This window comes from Heloderma suspectum, chromosome 1 (assembly GCF_057233095.1).
Source record: "Heloderma suspectum isolate Gila_16-S chromosome 1, 16-S_ref, whole genome shotgun sequence".
In the NCBI taxonomy this organism is placed as follows: Eukaryota; Metazoa; Chordata; class Lepidosauria; order Squamata; family Helodermatidae; genus Heloderma; species Heloderma suspectum.
Window position 1 is genome coordinate 409,521,781 of NC_139458.1, and position 20,354 is coordinate 409,542,134.

At 42.2% G+C, this 20,354-nt stretch overlaps 1 protein-coding gene across 1 annotated transcript in view; it reads left to right on the forward strand.

Moving 5' to 3' along the window:
- Window positions 1-20,354, forward strand: part of PLEKHH2 (pleckstrin homology, MyTH4 and FERM domain containing H2) — a 103,816-nt gene that overhangs the window by 42,658 nt on the left and 40,804 nt on the right. Inside the window, exons 6-13 of the mRNA XM_084828944.1 lie at window positions 3,264-3,345; window positions 3,870-4,052; window positions 7,471-8,444; window positions 10,776-10,851; window positions 11,144-11,235; window positions 12,956-13,100; window positions 15,015-15,151; window positions 16,839-16,949. Of these exons, the coding sequence (XP_084685070.1) occupies window positions 3,264-3,345; window positions 3,870-4,052; window positions 7,471-8,444; window positions 10,776-10,851; window positions 11,144-11,235; window positions 12,956-13,100; window positions 15,015-15,151; window positions 16,839-16,949 (1,800 nt within the window). The remainder of the gene's footprint in view (window positions 1-3,263; window positions 3,346-3,869; window positions 4,053-7,470; window positions 8,445-10,775; window positions 10,852-11,143; window positions 11,236-12,955; window positions 13,101-15,014; window positions 15,152-16,838; window positions 16,950-20,354) is intronic.

Here is a 20,354-nt window from a genome sequence, read left to right on the forward strand (position 1 = left end):
AACAAAAATATATTCTAATAGCTTATTCTGTTTTAAGCTTTTTTTGGTAGCTATATGTAGAAAACTTTTAAAAATAAATAATCAGGAACTTTGAAATTGAAATAGAGATTGAGTTCAACAACTGGGATTCTAAGAACTATTTAAATTGCATTGCTCTGAGATGCGACAAAGATACACAAAGTTAGGTAGAAACACTGCCCTCACACATTTAACAGAATAATCCTGTACATCTCTACTGAGAAATATGCCTCATTATGTTCAGTCAAACCTACCTGCAGGTATGTAGGTATAGGATTGCAGCCTGCATCACAGAAGATGAAAGAAAATTGGGTGGGTGAGCTGGGTGGAGTCAACCTGACTCAGCTCTGCCCACCTGGGTACTCAATGCAGCACCAACATAGGTTGGAGGGCCAGGGTGGGGGGAGTTGGCGTGGTTCATAGAACTTCCATCTCTATCACCAGGAGACCACTCCACCTTGGAGCAGGCCTTGAGGGGTTGTACCTGGTGTTGGGCCATAGAGACAGATTGGGGATGCTGCTGGTGTACCGCCCACCCAGCTGCCCAGCATCCTCCCTGACTGAGCTGGCGGAGGCAGTCGCAAGTGTGGTGTTGGAGGAACCCAGGATGGTGGTTCTGAGTGACTTCAACTTCCATGCTGAGGCTGTCTCTGGAGTTCCAGCTCAGGACTTCATGGCCTCCATGATAACCATGGGGCTGTCTCAGTATGTCATCAGCTCAACACATGAAGCAGGGCATACCCTTGATTTGGTTTTTGCTCCAAGTTGTGAGATGGGTAGTCTGAAGATTGGGGGGCTCCAAGTAACCCCATTGTCATGGTCAGACCATTTCCTGGTGAGATTTGAACTTACGGCGTTACTCTCCTCCTGCGGGGATGGGGGACCTATTCAGGTGATCCACCTCAGGAGACTGATAGAATCCAATGGATTTCTGAATGCTCTTGGGGATTTTCCAGTGGAGAGAGCTGGTGATCCAGCCGAGGCCCTAGCCTCACTGTGGAACAGTAAGATGCGGAGGGCCATCGACTTGATTGCACCTGAGTGCCCTCTCCGGCACTGTGGAGCCCGTTCTGCTTCCTGGTATACTGAGGAGCTGCAGTCAATGAAACAGACTGGACATCGGCTAGAGCGCAAATGGTGCAAGGCTCGAAGTGAAGACGACCGAGCACACTCTAGAGTGCATAATCATGCCTATTGCGTTGCAGTGCGGGCAGCAAAGAAGGTTTACTGCGTCCTCAAGTAGCCATCCAGCGGAGCTCTTCTGGGTGGTCCGGCAGTTGTTAACATCTTCGCCAGTAAATGGGGCCCTGGCCCCGTCGAGGACCCGCTGTGACCTTTTTGCATCGCACTTTGAGGACAAAATCACTTGTCTCCACAGCAATCTTGATGCTGCTGTTAGTGCAGTACCAGTCGAGGTGTCTGATGCCACCATCTGCCCGATTTTGTGGGATCAGTTCCAGTTGTTACGGCCTGATGATGTGGACAAGATGTTTGCAATAATGCGACCGACCACATGCCCTCTTGATCCCTGTCCCTCCTGTCTAATAAAAGCTAGCCGAGGGTGTATGACTGGGTGGGTCCAGGGAGTGATACATGCTTCCCTACGGGAAGGTGTGGTTCCTGCTGTCCTTAAGGAGGCAGTAGTGCAACCACTCCTGAAGAAGCCCACCCTGGACCCAATAGTATTAGACAACTACCGCCCAGTCGCAAATACCCCTTTTCTAGGGAAGATACTTGAAGGGTCATGGCGAACCAACTGCAGGCACTCTTGGAGGATACTGATTATGTAGACCCATTTCAGTCTGGGTTTTGTCCTGGTTACGGGACTGAATCAGCCTTGGTCGCCCTGATGGATGACCTTTATCGAGAGAGGACAGGGGGAGTGCAACCCTGTTAATTCTGCTCGATCTCTCATCAGCTTTTGATACCATCGACCATGGTATCCTCCTGGATCGACTCTGTGGGATGGGTATTGGAGGCACTGTGCTGCAGTGGTTCCGGTCCTACCTACGGGGCCGATTTCAGAGAGTAACATTGGGTGACTATTCCTTGGCCCCTTGGCAATTGAACTATGGGGTGCCGCAGGGTACCATCTTGTCCCCAATGTTGTTTAACATCTATATGAAACTGCTGGGAGCTGTCATTAGGGGATTTGGTGCTAAATGCCATCAGTATGCTGATGACACGCAGCTCTATCTCCCTGTGACATCTGAATCAGGAGAGGCTGTGCACGTCCTCAATCAGTGCATAGACTCAGTAATGGGCTGGATGAGGGCCAATAAACTGAAGCTGAATCCTGGCAAGACGGAAGCCCTGTGGGTGAGTGGTTCCCGAGTCCGGGAGATAGGCTTTTTGCCTGTTCTGGATGGGGTTGCACTCCCTCTGAACGATTGGGTCTGTAGTCTGGGGGTACTCCTAGATCCATCATAGTCACTGGAGGCCCAAGTGGTCGTGGTGGCTTGAAGTGCCTTTTACCAGCTACGGCCTCTCCTGGACAGGGATGGCTTGACCACAGTGGTACACGCATTAGTAACCTCAAGGCTGGATTACTGCAATGCACTCTATGTGGGGCTGCCCTTAAGGCTGGTCCGGAAGCTGGAGCTAGTGCAGAATGCAGCAGCTCGGTTGTCAGGAGCTTCCCCTTTTCAGTGTGTAACTTCTTTGCTGAGGGAACTGCACTGGCTGCCTATTTGCTACCGGGCCAGGTTTAAGGTATTAGTACTAGTGTACAAAGCCCTAAACAACTTGGGACCAGGATACCTGAGAGAGCACCTCCTTCCTTACCAACCTGCCTGGTCACTGAGGTCATCAGAGGGCATGTTCCTGGTGGTTCCACATGGACCCATGGCCTGGTTGGAGTCTACCAGGAAAAGAGCCTTCAGTGTGGTAGCCCCCTTCCTGTGGAATTCCCTATCATTAGAGGTCAGGCAAGCGCCAACATTGTATTCCTTCCAGTGCCTCCTGAAGACATTGTTCTTTCAAGAGGCCTTCCCTGCATGACCAGCTGTGGTTTGTTAAACTCCACTTTGTTGGGGTTTGTCTTTTAAAAAAAAAATGTTTTAACTCTTTTAACCATTGTTTTATTCTTTTATCATATTGTTCACCACTCTGAAATCGTCTGATGAGGAGCAGTATATAAATATTGTAAAATATATAAATAAATAAATAAAATTATGGATTTCCTTTCAAAGTATCTTTTTCATTGTTTTACTCATGAGAGGGAGCTTGTGTCTGTATGCTTTCAGCTAGAAGTGGAGAATCAGAACCTTCGCATGATCAGTCAAAATCAAACTGAAGAGATGAGGATATTGCAGAACAAATTGCAAGGTAAATGGTGCATATTATCTGAAAACAGCTTTGTGTACTGAATAATGACTTCATTTACATTAGTACAAATGCCTTTACACTGAGTATGTATATATTTATTATGCGGTGCATCCAATGCTTGGGCTAATAAAAGGGATGCTCGTTAATGGGAATTCCCAGCCCCCTCCTTCCCACTACAGTCCCTACAAAAAAGCCTCTCCTGAGGGTTGGTGGATCCTCATCAAAGGCCTGGGATGTAGGTTGTGGGAGGAGGGAGGAATAGCCCAAAACTGGGTGAGGGCATCCTTCATTTGCCCTAGTATTGGAGACAACCCAGTATTTATGAGTCTCCTCTCTGCTCAAAGGCACCTGAAGTAACATGCAACTTTTAAAATACAATCTGTCTTTACTTAAAATACTAAAATAAATGTTGAAACAAACAGACCTAATCAGTGAACAGTAGCAGCATCAATATAAATAAGTAATGTGTTGATAGGCAATACTGGAATACATTAAATCTTGATATTTTAATTGTTACTGCACAGAACTTCAGGGGAAGAAATCTGTTCCTTCTGGACAAAAACCTGGAGAAGGACAACGATTGAGCAGTCTGACTTTTGGATGCTTCTTAAACAGAGCAAGAAGTCCTCAGCAAGTTCTTAAACCTGAAAATACAAGCGGTTCTGCATCAAAGCAAGCTGAACTTAGTGAAGACAACAGCAGTCTAGGTATTTTGGATATAATTTTCAAAATGACTGATGCTTCAGTCCTAAACAGATTTACTAGAAAGTAATTTCCACTGATTTTAGTGGAACCTGCTTCCACACAGGAGTTCCTACTTACTACTCAGATGATCCTAAATGGCTTAAGATCTGGATGTCTGAGACCACTTTCTCCCGTACACACCTACTTTAACCACAATCATCATCAGAAGCCCTCCTCTGTCTATCCCAGCCTTCTGAAGTTAGGCTGATAGTGTCATTCTGATAGTGCAACTGTGTCATTCTGTTAGTGCAAATGATGTTGCACTAGTGGAAACTGGGTTTCGAACTATGTGCAAGAGGAGAATCCAACTAAAGTTGTTGTTCAGTCGTTCAGTCGTGTCCGACTCTTCGTGACCCCATGGACCATAGCATGCCAGGCCTTCCTGTCCTGAGCTCTCTCCCAGAGCGTGCTCAAGTTCATATTCATTGCATCGGTGATGCTATCTAGCCATCTCATCCTCTGCCGTACCCTTCTCCTTTTGCCTTCAGTCTTTCCCAGCATCAGGGTCTTTTCCAGAGAGTTTTCTCTTCGCATTAGGTGGCCCAAATATTTGAGCTTCAGCTTCAGTATCTGTCCTTCCAATGAGCACTCAGGGTTGATTTCCTTTAGGATTTGACCTCCTTGCAGTCCAGGGGACTCGTAAGAGTCTTATCCAGCACCACAGTTCAAAAGCATCAATTCTTCGGTGCTCAGCCTTCCTTATAGTCCAGCTCTCACAGCCATACATTACTACTGGGAAAACCATAGCTTTGATTAGACAGACCTTTGTTGGCAAGTTGATGTCTCTGCTTCTTACTATGCTGTCTAGGTTTGCCATAGCTTTCCTCCCAAGGAGCAAGCGTCTTTTAATTTCATGGCTACTACAGTCACCGTCTGCGGTCATCTTGGAGCCCAAGAAAATAAAATCTGTCACAGCTTCCATTTCTTCCCCTTCTATATGCCAGGGAGTGATGGGCCAGATGCCATGATCTTCATTTTTTTAATGTTGAGTTTCAAACCAGCTTTTGCACTCTCCTCTTTCACCCTCAACAAGAGGCTCTTTAGATCCGCTTCGCTTTCTGCCATTAGGGTGGTATCATCTGTGTATCTGAGGTTGTTGATAATTCTCCTGGCAATCTTAATTCCGACCTGTGATTCATCCAACCCGGCGTTTCTCATGATGTACTCTGCATATAAGTTAAATAAGCAGGGTGACAATATGCAGCCTTGTCGTACGCCTTTCTCAATTTTGAACCAATTGGTTGTTCCATGTCTGGTTCTTACTGTTGCTTCTTGACGCTCGTACAAGTTTCTCAGGAGACAGGTAAGGTGGTCTGGTACTCCCATCACTTTAAGAATTTGCCACAGTTTGTTGTGATCCGCACAATCAAAGGCTTTAGCGTAGTCAATGAAACAGAAATAGACGCTTTTCTGGAATTCTCTTGCTTTCTCCATGATCCAGCGAATGTTGGCGATTTGTTCTCTAGTTCCTTTGCCTCTTCTAAACCCAGCTTGTACTTCCGGTAGTTCTCGGTTCGCATACTGCTGAAGCCTAGCTTGTAGGATTTTGAGCATCACCTTGCTGGCATGTGAAATGAGCGCAATTGTGCGGTAGTTTGAACACTCTTTGACGTTGCCCTTCTTTGGAATTGGAATGTAAACTGACCTTTTCCAGTCTTGCGGCCACTGTTGAGTGTTCCAAATTTGTTGGCATATTGAGTGCAGCAGTTTAACAGCATCATCTTTTAGGATTTTAAATAGCTCAGCTGGAATACATTTGCGCAAACCCAGTTGCACTAGCTGTTGTGCATTATACCTGTGCAACTGCTTGAGCAAGTGTAATGCAAAGCCGCTTCTGCAACACAAAGATTTTGTGGAGGTCTGGTATCACTTTTTGAGTTTGTGGAATATTGCTGTTGGATATGGTTCTCAGTTGTGGTGCCTCATATTTGAAACGCCCTCCCTAGGGAAACTTCCATAGGGATGTTATATCCTTTTGGCATTAGGTCTTCCAACATTGTCATCAACGCTGTTTTTAATTGTTAGTTTTATCTATCCTACTGGTTTTATGACTCTGCTGTGTTTATGTTGATTCTGCTGTTTTAATTTTTAATTAATTTATTTGATTTATATCCCCCTCTTCCTCACAAGGAGCCCAGGCCTTCTTTCAACATAGAGTTTATACAGGTGTGCTCTCACCTAACTAGTTTGTAGCTTAGGTGGTAAGTTAGGAATAGCTTCTATTAGACATTCCTTCTGATCCTGAACATATTTACTTGGAAGTAAAACATATTACTTTCAGTGGAACTTGCTTATCGTAAGGTACTTAGGCTGATGTTCCAGGATTAGATCGTAGGGCCCCAAGAAGAAGAGTTGTAACAGTCAGCAATCCAAAGCAAGCTAGTTCAATTCTTAGAGGAGGGTACACTTCTCTGCCTTTTTATCATTGTCTTCTTCTTCTCCACATTGCCTAAGGAATTTGCCTTTGAAGGAGAGCATTGACTAGGTTTACTTCAAAAAGCTTTATATGGATTGCTCACTTTTTTTTTTTTTAATTACCAGGCATATTGTAACAGCAATTATTGATTTTGCTGCACCAGTACTTTTCTCTTTGATTTTGCTGTGGTAGCCTATTCCTTGTAAGAGTCTTCTATAGTTCTGGGGATATAGGGTTAGAATGATGGCACTTTTATGTGACATCTTATATGCTCACTTAAAGTTCACTCATTGGTGAACTTTGCACCATTGTCTATTTTTAATATAAGCATTCAGGAACATTTTTCATTACCAATGTGGCAGAGCTAGATTACTTTGTCCCAATTGCCAAGCATTGGGTGCTTTCCTTGGATGCAATACATCAAGTTGCTGCTTTATACAAAATATCACAACAAAAGTAGACTTTGGTCTCCCCATGCAGGAGAATATGGTGGTACATGGACTGTACCACTTCAGCCTGCAGGTGAGAAAGCCATTTTTATTGTTCCCCATGTAAAAACTGGGGGGAAAAACATAGCTCATCTGTAGAGAAAATTGTAGCCTTGCCCAGACCTGCTGTACTAGTTTTCTACTTGCTGTTTTTTCCATCTGTTTTTTCTCTCTTTCCCCTAACCCAGGGAAGCATTAAAAATGCCATCCCTATCTGCAGTCACAAGTAGTTCAATCCACTCTACCATGTCATTCTGGTACATGTGCAGATCAGGTCATATCGTCTTAGAATAAAGCTGCCAATATCTTAGATAATCTTGTGTGCTACTTGCATAAGCTGTATATCACTATTACCTTGATTGAAAACAAATGTGTATCTACACTGATATTACTTGTACATGTTGATTACAAATTGCAATCTGCTGACTTCATTGAAAGCAACTTTGCCAAACATGTTGTTATCTATTGCTTTTTCAGAAAAAGAAATACAAGAAACTTCCACTGCTGGCCATATGTATGGAAGTAATAGAGGTCTGAAGCCACTACAGCAAAACTCTTGTTTGCCAGAACAAAGACAGGCAGTAAAGTCAAAAGATCTAGATAGTAATGTATCAAAGAATTCTTGCATTACAGTAAGTGACTGGAGCTCTGACGAGGAGGAAGGAAGCAAAGGAAGATCAAAATCCAGTCGTGTATCTACTGTTTCAAGTCACACATCTGAAGAAGGCACAGGCTACAGCAGAATTGGGAGTGAAATGTATATGACAGCATCAGATGACAGCAGTTCTTTACTTGAAGAAGACAGTTTCCGAACTCAGGGAAATATACACAAGAAACTATATTCTTGGCAACAAGGGTCTCCATGGAAAAGCCAGAATCATCTAGTTGGAAACAGCAACTTGGAATCCTTTAGTGAAAAGAAAGATGTTGATAGCTTCTCAGATGAGCTGAATAAGAGATTTCAGTCCCACAGGCTAGATTATTCATCCTCCTCGAGTGAGACAAATACTCCAAGTCCAATTCTAACTCCAGCTCTAGCTCCTAAGCATCCAGCATTGATACTGGCAGCAGGCTCTCAGTCTGGCAGACGACATGATTCTCCATCTAATCTTCCACCTCCAAAGCTGAGGACTCCTAGTGTCTTTACTCTAAGTGCAGCATTGGCAAAAAAACATTTTAGCCAGCCTTCTCTATGTTCAGACAAAATGTTTGGCAGAAACAGAAATGCTATAAGCATGATACGTCCTTTTAAGCTTCAGGAAACAGACATTGATCAGGTGGATGGGGAAAGTACAGATGTTTTAGAGAAGATGGAGATTAGCTGTAATGATGAATTGTTTAGTTATAACTCCTGTGAGACTCAGTGTGCAGAAGCCCTGGACTCTGGTGATACAAGGAAAACTACAAACAACAAGCCTCCTACTCCTCCATTGCACCGATTCCCCTCTTGGGTAAAAAACAAACAAACTTAAATATAATAATATTCCAGCTTGTGAATTTAACCAGAGATCGTTCACAGTCACTATTTTTTAACATATGTCCACTAAATGTGGCTGTCCACTTAAACTGTGGACATATGTACCATCAGTGAAGACAATGCTTTACACCTAGTGCCTGTTTCGAAAGCATCAGTGTCATTTCTCTACAGTCAGAATTGACCACATATACAACTAGTTACATGAGTTAATCTTACTGTGGAAAATATACTTATATAAAATATATATATATATATATATATATATATATATATTTTACTTATATATATTATATATATACTTAAAATATATACCTGGTTTATACTTCAAAATATGAGAAAAGAGTAGAAACTCTGTTAGAGTTAAAATCTGTGGATAAAATGCAATTTATTAAATGTGGCATTGCCTTCAGTGAAACTGGCCATATGTTTTGTTTTATTTTTTTAAACATTTTATAATCCCTCTTTTCTTCCCTTTTTAAAGCAAGTCACAGAATAGAATCTGGAAAGCAGAGAGGGAAGATGGAGTAGAAATGGAAAAGTTTCGCCCTGGTCCATATAAAAAAGACAGATTTTTGGAAATGCAACATTGGAACAATGTAGTAATGTATTAGCTGATTGTGCAGGAGAAGCAGAGATGTGGTGTATCACATTTCAGCCAACACTCCTTCCCTCCCTTTGTAACACTTTGCTACCCTTTCCTCCTCTACAGTGTGTGACATACTTTCTCTGACCTCAGTAAGATGAAGATTGTTTATATCTTCACACACCAATTGAATATGCAGAGATGTGACCACCTTAAAATAAACCGGAACCTCTTAAGTGCACAGGGGCTCTATGTGCACATTCGAGCTCTTATAAATGCAGCAAGACTCTTGATCAGATCTAGTACTTGAATGATGTTAAGTTATATAAATTTTACAAGATTTTAGAAGCTGGATCCAAATAACGTTTTGCACATTTTAAAAGGTGGATCCAAATGGCAAACTCAGCTGATTTTCAGTTTGATTATTTCCTTTGGCAAAAGAAATAAAATACTGAGAAAACATTACAAATAACTTCACAAGCAGGGGGGAGACATACATATAATATGTAGAAACAGCCTTCATCATGCTGACAAGAGATACCATTTGTTTTCAGGAAAACAAGTCTAATGTGACTAGCCAAAACAGCAAATGTGCACTTCTATGGGTAACAAAGTAATATGTCCCACTATGAACTATGCAGCTTCCTTCTGAAAAGGCCAAAATTCCATTGTAACAGTAAGGTCAGATAACCACTTCAACATAATCTCTTTGCACAGAGTAAAAGCTAAAAAGTAATGTTCCAGGGATTCTGGCACGTTTGAGTCACAAAGGCATAATCTTTTGTATCTTGCAATATCCAGTTCGGCAACTCATTGAGATAATTATGTGTTACTAAAGTTGCCATCTAATTTTGGATAATAATCACAATTTAGGGACTTGTACTCCCACCGTCTATGCATTTCCTAGAATTTTCCTAGTGTCTGTCTCAGTTGCTTCCTCCAGTTTTTTATAAAGCAGTTTGAGGGTTTGGCTTGGAAGATGTTGCAAATAGGAAATTGTCACTAGCATCCCCATTTTATAGTTTCCCAAGTTGTCCTTTCAATTACTTTTTAAATATTTAGAATAATGTGAGTTGCTGTGACTTAACATAGTGAAAATAACAAAAAAATGGAGTAATATTTGTTACTAGTCTGCATTTTGGTAGGTTACCTACAAAAAATGGCTACAGGTATGTTTTAACTTGTTTGAATCTTACACTTCTGTATTAAGCACATCTTCTTAAAAGGAAGTCTCATTTACTTCAAGAACTATAATAACTGCTTAGGAAATGAAAGGTGAATCATGGAAAGCACAAGTATGACTACTAAAGAAATACTATATGTATGATTTAACAATGATTATTAAATGCCATTAAAATATAGTGTGAACGAATTGATATTTAATCAATTCAATTTAAGCAGAAATATTTCCGTAAGGAACAAAGCAACCTATGTTGCTAATAAAGAAATATAAGAATGTTATAACAATCTAGATGAATTCCTTTAAGAGGAACAGCTACAAGAAACAAGCATAGCAAGACCAGAAAAATCACAGCATGAAAATAACATATCAGTTTTAGATGTCATCTGTTATCTTCCTTTCCTATGCTAAAAAGAAAATGTTAAGTCTGTTCCCAGTTGAGCTCAGTCGACTGCGCTGTAGGCGCACTGTGAACACAGCCTTAAAGTTATGGGAAGAAGGCATAATAAAGCATATTATAAAAATCTCTATTTGTATGTCAGGAAAGCAGAATTTATGCTGTAGCCAAGTCGGGTTTACGCTTTTCTGAGGCCTTCAGCATGGACTCCTTCAATAAAAGTAAGTTGTCAAAACTGTTACTAGGACTGAACTCTTATATTCAGGACCATTTCTTCTATTTATACTTTGCTATAATATTCTAGATGTCTGAATTCTAGTTGTCTGAATTCTATCTGAAAATTCAAGCAGATAGAAAATGAGTACTTGTTATATTAAAGGAGAGTGAAATATGTTCATGTGTGTACTTTTGCCTCAGGTTTCATAAAACTATATCGGCCAGATTAATTCTTTTATAAATAAGAGTAAACCTAGCATTTTAGAAGTTATTTTGAAGAAATATTATTTATTTCAGATTCCACCTCAACTTCATATTCGCCATCAGGACTCTACACATCATTAATCTACAAAAATGTGACTACACCCGTCTATACCACTCTTAAAGGGGTAATCATTTTGTTTAAAGTTGTGAATAGGGGATGTACTTTTAGGATCTACTTACAAAAACATGGCACTTATTATATGCCATAAGACTATACTCAGAGGGGTTTTTTAAGTATTGGAAAAGCAATTGTTGCCACTTAGAAAGTGTTGCAAGTGGGTTATCTAAATATTAGGATCCCATGGCATGATTTGTGTGTGTGTAAACAGAGGATGCAAATCACAATTACAAAAACTTCTACATCTAAATTTTATTACTGCCAAGGCATTGTCCTGTTTTTATTTTACAGTAACTTGCAATGTTTCATCACAATTTTAGTTCTTTTCTGACAATCTTTTGTAATATGAAGTGGCTCAAATTGTGAAATGCAAATGGTAAAATACTTAAGTGGTGGGTCTTTCCAGTAGTGTATTATTTAATATGCCAAATGCAAAGCCTGAACATACCAGGAACATTAAAATGCAGTAGAGCCAGAAATGTTGATGGAAAGAATGTAAATGCAAAGAGCCAAATATTGGATACCAATCTCCAATGTTCCACTTAGCTGCAGCAGAACTTTATTTTCTGATACATGAAGTGTGAAGAGGAGCTGATATGTATTCCATCTGAGTACAACCATGTGGCTACTTGGTCAGAGACAATGAGGAGCCAGCAGCCAAATTTTCCCATACCACAAAAATGTATAGTAGCATCCATGACATGCCTTAATAACTTGAAATGGGAGCCAAATGGTGTCCCATCCTCCTTCATAATGACTTCCATAGAACCCCCTATACAAATTTCTTCAGCCTATATCTTGGAAATTTAATTTTAAAACATTAAATGCACCAGTATTTTTAACGAGACAGCATTTCTAATCCTCAGAAACATAGCTAAAAATAAACAGCCAAAATGCAGATCAACGATTGTTTATACAAGTGCAGCTGCTTCTGGAAATGTCTGTTTTCTATATGCTGCTATTCTGGTTAGATTTCTAGACATCTTTTCTGGCTGTGAGAGTGGCATAATATTTTAAAGCAGGGATAGGCAACCTTTTCAGCTCCCAGGGTCACATCTGGAGTATGCTGGTGGGTGGCTAGGGGCTGCATAGGTGCATGTACACACACCGTTGCAATTGTTACCAATTTGGACATTTTCCTAGTAAGCACACAAAACACAGCTAAGCTCTGTGGATATCTACTCAGAAGGAAGCCACAGTGCATGCAAAGGACAGCTTAATTTGTCTACTCGTAGGCAAGCTCCAGTGCAACAGGTTTCAGAGTATGCAAAGGACAGCTACATTCTATGCATGTCTGCTCAGAAGTAGACACTGGGGTCATGGGGGTCAGCTGAGAAAAGAGTGATTTAAGGTTTACACACCCTGTTAAAGAGCAAAGTTTTAAAACTTTAAATGCCTTTAAATCACTCTTATCTCCGATCAGTGATCAGAAATCAGAAATCATTTCCCTACTTAAAACTGAAGAAAACCTCCTCCACCTCCCAGTGACCCCAGTCTGGATTTCTGTTCCCAGCGGTCTTTTCCCAGAACCCAGCTAATAAGTTGAGCTGCAGGGAGAACTGGGTGAGGGCCACACAGCCTGCAGTTGGGGGTCACATGTGGCCTGTGGGCTGCGGATTGTGCATTCCTGTTTTAAAGCCATAAAAGTAAGCATAACTTTCAGCATGCACATTTTATGCAAGGTGGTTGTTGTTGTTTTTTAAAAAAATAGCTGTTATTTTCTTTAGAAAGCAACACAAATCAGCAACAACCCATTCTTAGATGACTCCTCAGGGTCTGAAGAAGAAGACAGTTCTCGATCCAGTTCACGGACATCTGAATCAGACTCTCGAAGTAGAAGTGGGCCAGGTAGCCCACGAGCTATGAAACGAGGTGGGCAGGACGTAAGAATGCAATGGTTTGAATAATATTTTCATTATTTAATAGAATCGCTTACACGTCTAGACTTATAGTTTGAGTTTCACATAACAAAGCAAACTGACAAAATGGGCTTTTTCTTTAAAATACTATTTTACAGTATGAACTTCTAAGACATTTCTTATGAGAAGATTTGTTTCCGGTTAATTGACCTGTAATTTCATGTTCAGTAGCCTTTCTTCACAGTGACTAAGAATTTATAGACATGGGCTCTGACAGGATGAATCATATCTTTTGAGTTCCTAGAGCATTGAAAATCCAGGCACAGGTAGAAGACTGAGTGACTAAAGGCACAATCCTATGCATGTTTAGACAGAAAAAAAGCCTACAACTCCCAACATTCCCCAGCCAGTATAGCAGGCTGTGGGATGCTGGGAGTTGTTGGCCCTCTTTCTGTCTACACATGCATAGGATTGCACCCTAAATTGTCTAAAGGTCAATGGTGTTTTTTCCATTAATTGCTATACAGCAAAAAATAATAGCGATCATCTCTTTATTTCATATATCTGAAAAGTATTTCCAAGTCTGACAATGTATCATATCCACAGAACTAAATTAATTAAAGGTGTTACACAAAGAAAAATGACAACAATGTCATTAGATCTGACTGTGGAGTAGTGTACAATTCTTATAGAAGAAAACTTGGAAAGTAGGTCCACTTTGATGCATGTAATGAGTTGTTCAAACTGAGGTGATACGGTTCTTTAATGGCTGACAAAGACACAGTAGCCTCTTGTAGATAAAAATGAGGATGTAATCTGTTGAATTGTCAATACCAGTGGTTTTTAGAATGAAATAAGTCAGCTTGATTTTGAGAACAAAGATAGCATTAATAGAAGCAGATGGACATGTCCTAGTAAACTGAAATAACATTTTTGGAGGTCAGGGAAAAAGTGTATAAGATCATTTCATTAAAATGAACCAAAGGAAAATGCAGTCTACCTCTTGCTACAAAGAGAGCCTCCCATCCACTAATCACCCACAGACCAACCCATCTGTTGTGAGCAGAGGCAGATGTACCACAGAAAATAAATGGGTCTTCTTTACTCAAAGAGTGAAGAAGGCAAAACCAAGCCATATCCACTTCAGATGTAACTGGGCCACTCAATAGTTTGTGCACTGCAGTTTGAGTTGTGAGCTCATGAATTTCCTCTCTTTTCCTCCTCCTCCTCCTCCTCTTGTGTACCTAACTGCAGAAGAGACTTCCTGATTTTTGAAATCACAGTTTACCATGATGTCTGACCTGGGAACCTGGCTTAAGGGTTGGCTATAAACCTGGTTTGTCATTCATGCATGCCTGGAAAAAAAACATGGTTTGTTGAGTGGCCCTATTAAGTCTGAACTGAGCAATTTAAGGTGAAAGCATAAGCACCTTTCTTAGGTTGTTAATTAGCCAGTCTGACTTGGGGCAAGAATGTCCAATGTGAATGAAATCTGTCTGGTGAGTCATCCTAAAGACATTTATTTTGGGCAGTTCCACAGCAGCTGATAAAGTTGTGTCACTGCTTACTCACATAGACAACTCAAAGTAAAAATACGGTATATTTATGCAAAAGAAAAAGAACAAAAGCTAGGATGCGGTAGCCCAGAGAAGTGTTCCTGGAATATGATCATTACAATATCTGTTTTCTAAAGAGATAGGAAGTGAAGAGGACGTGTTCTATCCATTCCTGGAGCATATCCAGAATTTCTAAAGGGGAAAAACTGTTGGTGTAACAGTATGATATTCATATTGCTCACATTTGGCATTTGTTAAATTCTAATATCTTCCATATTTCATAATGTTTATAGTCCTTCCATATTAACCACATTGTTTGTTTATTATTGGTTCAACTCTTGACAAGTTTATATTCCTTGCTTTGCACTCAGGTGTCTCTCTGTCTTCAATGACCTCAGAAGGTGATTATGCCATTCCTCCTGATGCCTACTCAACTGATACAGATTACTCAGAACCAGAACAGAAATTGCCTAAAACCTGCTCCTCATCCAGTGATAATGGGAAAAATGTGAGTATGGTACGATCTCATTTATTCCAGAGTCCGTACTAGTACAAAAGCCCTCCGATTCCTTGAGCTATAGCTCTACCAGTGCTGCCCATGGCACTTCATGATACTTCTTTTCTTGCCTCTTTTTCTCTCCATGAAATGGTCTTCACAATATTTCTATAAATGCTTCTTTTTGTGCATAGCAGTCTGCGTGGAGATTTTTGGTTTTTGGAGGCGTGTAGCAGAGGCAGGAACCAAATAAAACTAGCTGGGTGCACTGATGACTTATCCCCATGCTAAAGTTGCAGAGCTGTCCAGATTTTTTTTCAAAGGTTTGTGTGAGATGGAGGAATACATTAATAGGATTACAAAATGGCTAGGAGTTTTGCAAGGTCAAATTGGCTGAATGGGGATTCAAATGGCAAATGCAGTTCAGTGTAAGTGAGTGTAGTGGTGAACATTAGGGAAAAAAATCCTAACCACATATATACTGCTGGGGTCTGAGATGACAATGATTGGCCAGGAAAAGGATCTTGGATTGTGGTGGGTGTCTCAGTGAAAATGGCAACCCAGTGTACGGCAGCTGTGAAAAAGTGAATTCGATGTTGGAGATCATTAGGAAAGGGATCAGTAGTAAAACTGCCAGTTGTAATGCCTTTATACAAATCTATGGTATGACAACGCTTGGAGTATTGTATACAGTTCTGGTCACCACATCTCCGAAAGTATATTGTAGAGTTGGAAAAGGTGCAGAGAAAGGAACCAAAATAATCAGGGGGCTGGAGTGACTCCTATATGAGGAAAAGTTACATTGTTTAGGGCTTTTTAGTTAAGAAAGGGAGAGTAATGAGGGACATAATATATGTAGGTAAAATTATGCATGGTTGTGGGGAAAGAACCCGGCTTGACCAATAACACCAAAGATCCCAGGCCTGGTTATCAGGGTATCCCCCTTCCACCTTACCTGAAGAAAATGGACCCTATGCAGCTGAACTGGCACCAAGTACCTAAGCAAAGCTTCTCCACATTATAGCCAGCCCTGTCCTCACAGGTTCCAACAGGGCTATACTTACCAACAACCTCAGAGCTTGGATAGGATGTTGCCCCAGTCAGGGGACTGACAAGCCTCCCTGTCTTAGCTGCATACCTGGTAGGATTTACCTATAACTACCTACTCATTTTTTGGTTGCCCTACGTTCACCTGTGCTGTAAGAGCAGAAAGACCAAATAAAAGTCTATTTTTGAGTTTGGTTTTTTGTATAGTATGGTGAATATGAAGCCAAGGGAGAGCAGGGGTTTTGAGGAGCCATTAACATCCTCCGCCCCTATGGTCACAGATACATGTGTTTAATTTGAACTCTTCCACCCCACCCCACCCCATAGAAATACACCAACTGACCAGTGGAGACTTGTTTTTAAGGGGTTTGAGGAAGCAGAAGGATGAGAAGAGGAGAGGCTAAATTGAGAGGAGAAGATGCAGCTGTGTTTTTGCTAGCAGAGGTATTTTCAAGGTGATGTGATGTGGGCTCCTGTCCCTGGGCAGTGAGGCTTTTCCATGGATTTGGCTTGGTAACACACACAACCTCATCAGTATGGCTTGATAATAAATCTAGTTTCCAACTACAATATTGCTGTTCTCCATAGCTAAGGAAAAGAAAACAAGCCATAATTGCCCTCTAACCTTGTTTAAAACTCTTTTAAACTATAGGAGCCACTGGAAAAATCTGGATATTTGTTAAAAATGGGAGGTAAAGTAAAGACTTGGAAACGACGGTGGTTTGTACTCAAAGGGGGTGAACTGCTTTACTACAAATCTCCGGTAAGCAAGAACAGTCTCTTTACTGTATGGTATGGTTATGTGTTTGGTTGTCTTGATGACTATGAATGGGCCTATCACTGAGCCTTTATTATTTGGTTGGGGACCTAATGAAAGAATAATAACGTTCCTTGATTATTGGAAATTTCTCCCTATTTCCTTTAGAAGGCAACACCTTTCAGCTAGGGGAGGGCCAGAGAAATTTTGACAGAGTAAGAGAGTGCCAAGATCTTTTAGCAAGACTGGATGTAGCTTAGGAGTGATGCTACTGGGATCCAAGCAGTTGCTTTAGGGAATCTGATGCAGGATCAGCTGTTTTGCTACCTGTTTTAGAAATCTGCTTGCTCCCAATAGGCTCTGTTGGTACACTTGTAAATAAAACATTTTATGACACCAGTGTTTGATGCTCTCTCATGAACCAATGGGAACCAATCCTTATATAGTTGTCTCTGGACTAATTGCCCTTCAGAGAAGTAGGATGTATATAAAAGTATTATTCTTGTCTACCTGTGTAATATTTTTCTTTTCTTCTTTTTTCCTGTGTGTGTTTTTTCTTTCTCCTTGCCTTAGAGAGATGTAGTAGTTAGAGTGTCAGACAACAAGGACTAGAGAGACCCAGGTTCAAATCCCTACTCAACCATGAAGCTTTCACTGAGTAACCTTGGAACAGACTCACTGCCTGCGTTCGGGTGGTCATATCTTGGCTTCTTATGCATGAGCCTTTCTCAGTCAGCAGAGGGTGGAGCCGACAAGAGTGGGTTAACTTTGGGCTGGGCTTGCTAGGAGAGAGGTGAGGAGACACAGGGCAGCCTTGAGGCTCCCCAGGTGCCAGGCACATTAGTGGGCCCCTGACGCGGCTGAGCAGTCGACGTTCCTTGCCTCTGCCACAGCTCCTCAGGAGGAGGCAGGCTGAACAGGACTCTATCGCTTGCTGCCACTGCCTGTTCAGATTGAGAAAGCCATCGCAGCTCACCAGTGGAGTCAAGTATGTTGCTAAGTGATGGGGAAAGGAGCCCTCATGCAGGAAATCTCTCGGCATCGCTCTGGCAAACTCTGGTAGCTAATTTGGAAGGGGGCCTACCAGAACAGAGTGCTCTTTCTCCCTCAGTGCTGTTCTCACAGGTAGGCTCATGTGTAGCCAAATCAAAGTAACTACTGCTAAAGATCAGCCACAAGAATGTGCTGAGGTTTTTCCAGGGGACACCCCATCAAAGCCTACAGCCCCCTCCCCAAGGTTTTTCTCCAGACTTCTAGCCACACCTTTCCAAACAAGAGGTTTCCTTGGCAATGCACAAGAGGCTCTATTCACTGGTTCAAGGCATCATGGAATCACTGAAGGTCCCTATTCTGGATGAACCAGTAGCATCTCTAACTCCATAAGGAATCAGGGGAAACCCTAATGGATCCTGGTGAGCAAAAAAGTGATGCTGACCCTTCGGCAATTGCATGAGGTGCCTTGGGAATAAAAGCACAGCTTTAAAACGTCTACTCAGCATAGGGACTGCAGGCTCCTTGACTCCCCAGGTGCTCACCAAGATCACAGTGGCCCTGGTAAGTCACCTCCACACTCTGAGGGTCCACATATATCGTTATTTGGATGATCTACTCATCAGAGCACAGACTATGCAGGAGGCACTGACCCACATATCAACTACTGCTGCATGTCTCAAGAATTATAGCTTAACTTCCAACAGAGTTCCTTGATCCACCCTCAGAGGATACAGTACTTGGGGGTGATAATAGACACGTCAGTGAGAGTGTTCCTTTCAGACTAGAGGGCAGTCAAGATCCTGCATATGGCACATCCTGAGCTGGAAGAGGCCACCACTGATGGATCTGGCATGGCTCCAGGGCCTCCATCAACTGTATACCTTGGCTAGGTTCCATGCTCATTCCCTGCAGTGGGCTCTTCTTCCCTACCAGGTCCAGGTTGCCTGCAGAGAACATGTCACACTGTCCCTATTGCTATGGGTGGTCCAGTCTTTCTCTTGGTGACTTGACCCTCAGCAGTTCTCCAGGTGAATGCCCCTAAAGGAACTGACTCAGGTTCAAGTCACAATGGATGGCAACAGTGGGAACCTACTGTTAGGGGAAGATAGCTCAGGGGACCTAGTCAGAATTCGAGATGCAGCAGCTGATCAATTGGCTAGAATTCAGGGTAGCTTGCCTGGCCCTTCAGGTTTTTGTGTCTTTGATCCTCCACAAGCACATTTCAGTATGTACATACAACATAGCAACCAGAGCATATATAAGTCATTAAAGCTCAAATGCTCTATGGGAGAAGATGAACCTATTCCTGACATGGGTGGAGAACCACCTGACATGGGTGGAGAACCACCTGACATTGCTCGTAGCAGAGGTACTTTGCCAGGTATCAAGATGGGCAAGTGGAGGCACTATCCATGATGTCTGTGTCCTGGCCCCAGGGACTACTATAGGCTTTTCCTCTCTTTGCCTTATTTTCCAAAGTTCTTTGCAAGGTAAGGTTGCTGAAGGTGTAGCTGGTGTAGCCAAGGAGACTGTGGTTTTCAGAATTTCAGGACCTCTGTGTGGGCCACTCAAGGAGACCTCCAGTTCGGCTGGATCTGCTAAGTCAGGGTCCAGTTTTCCATCTGGACCCAGAATGGCTGAGACTGGCCACATGGAAGTTGAACGGCAGCAACTGTTAGGGGCCAGACTGTCGGAAGGAGTGCTCAAGACAATGTTAGTGTCAAGGAAGCATTCAGCAAACAAAATTTACCAGATGAACTGGCTCGCCCTCCAGAGATGGGGTAGACGTGGCCTTCTGGAGTTGGTCATTTTCTTCTAAGCCGGCCTTAACCAAGGCCTCTTGACCGACACCTTAAACAGAGAGGTAGCAGCTTTGAGTAGTGTCCTACATCAAGGCCCACACTAGTCTTGGTCAGCCCAGCCTCAAGTCAAGCACTTCCTTAGGAGAGGATCCCTACTGCTGCCACTGGTGACTCATAGATTTCCCACTTGGAACCTCACCTTGGTGCTAAGGGACCTCAAAAAAGCTCCATTTGAGCCAATCAGAACCATTCCCCTAAGGGAACTTCTCTTCAAAACTGTATTCCTAGTGCCCTTAACGTTGACTAGGAGGGTGAGGGAAATTGGTGCCCTTTCAGTCTGGGATGGTCTCTGCACTTTCTAAAGAGCTGGGCTTTATTCCAAAGGTAAATACCAGTTTCCATAGGGCCCAAGAAGTAGTGCTACCTGATTTCTGCCCCAGAAATTTCTGCCTGATTTCTGATGTTTGCCGGTATGGTGTAGTGGCAAGAGTGTTGGACTGGGAGCTGGGAGATCCGGGTTCTAGTCCCCTCGGCCATGGAAGCTCACTGGGTGACTTTGGGCAGTCACATACTCTCAGCCCAACCTACCTCACAGGGTTGTTGTTGTGAGGATAAA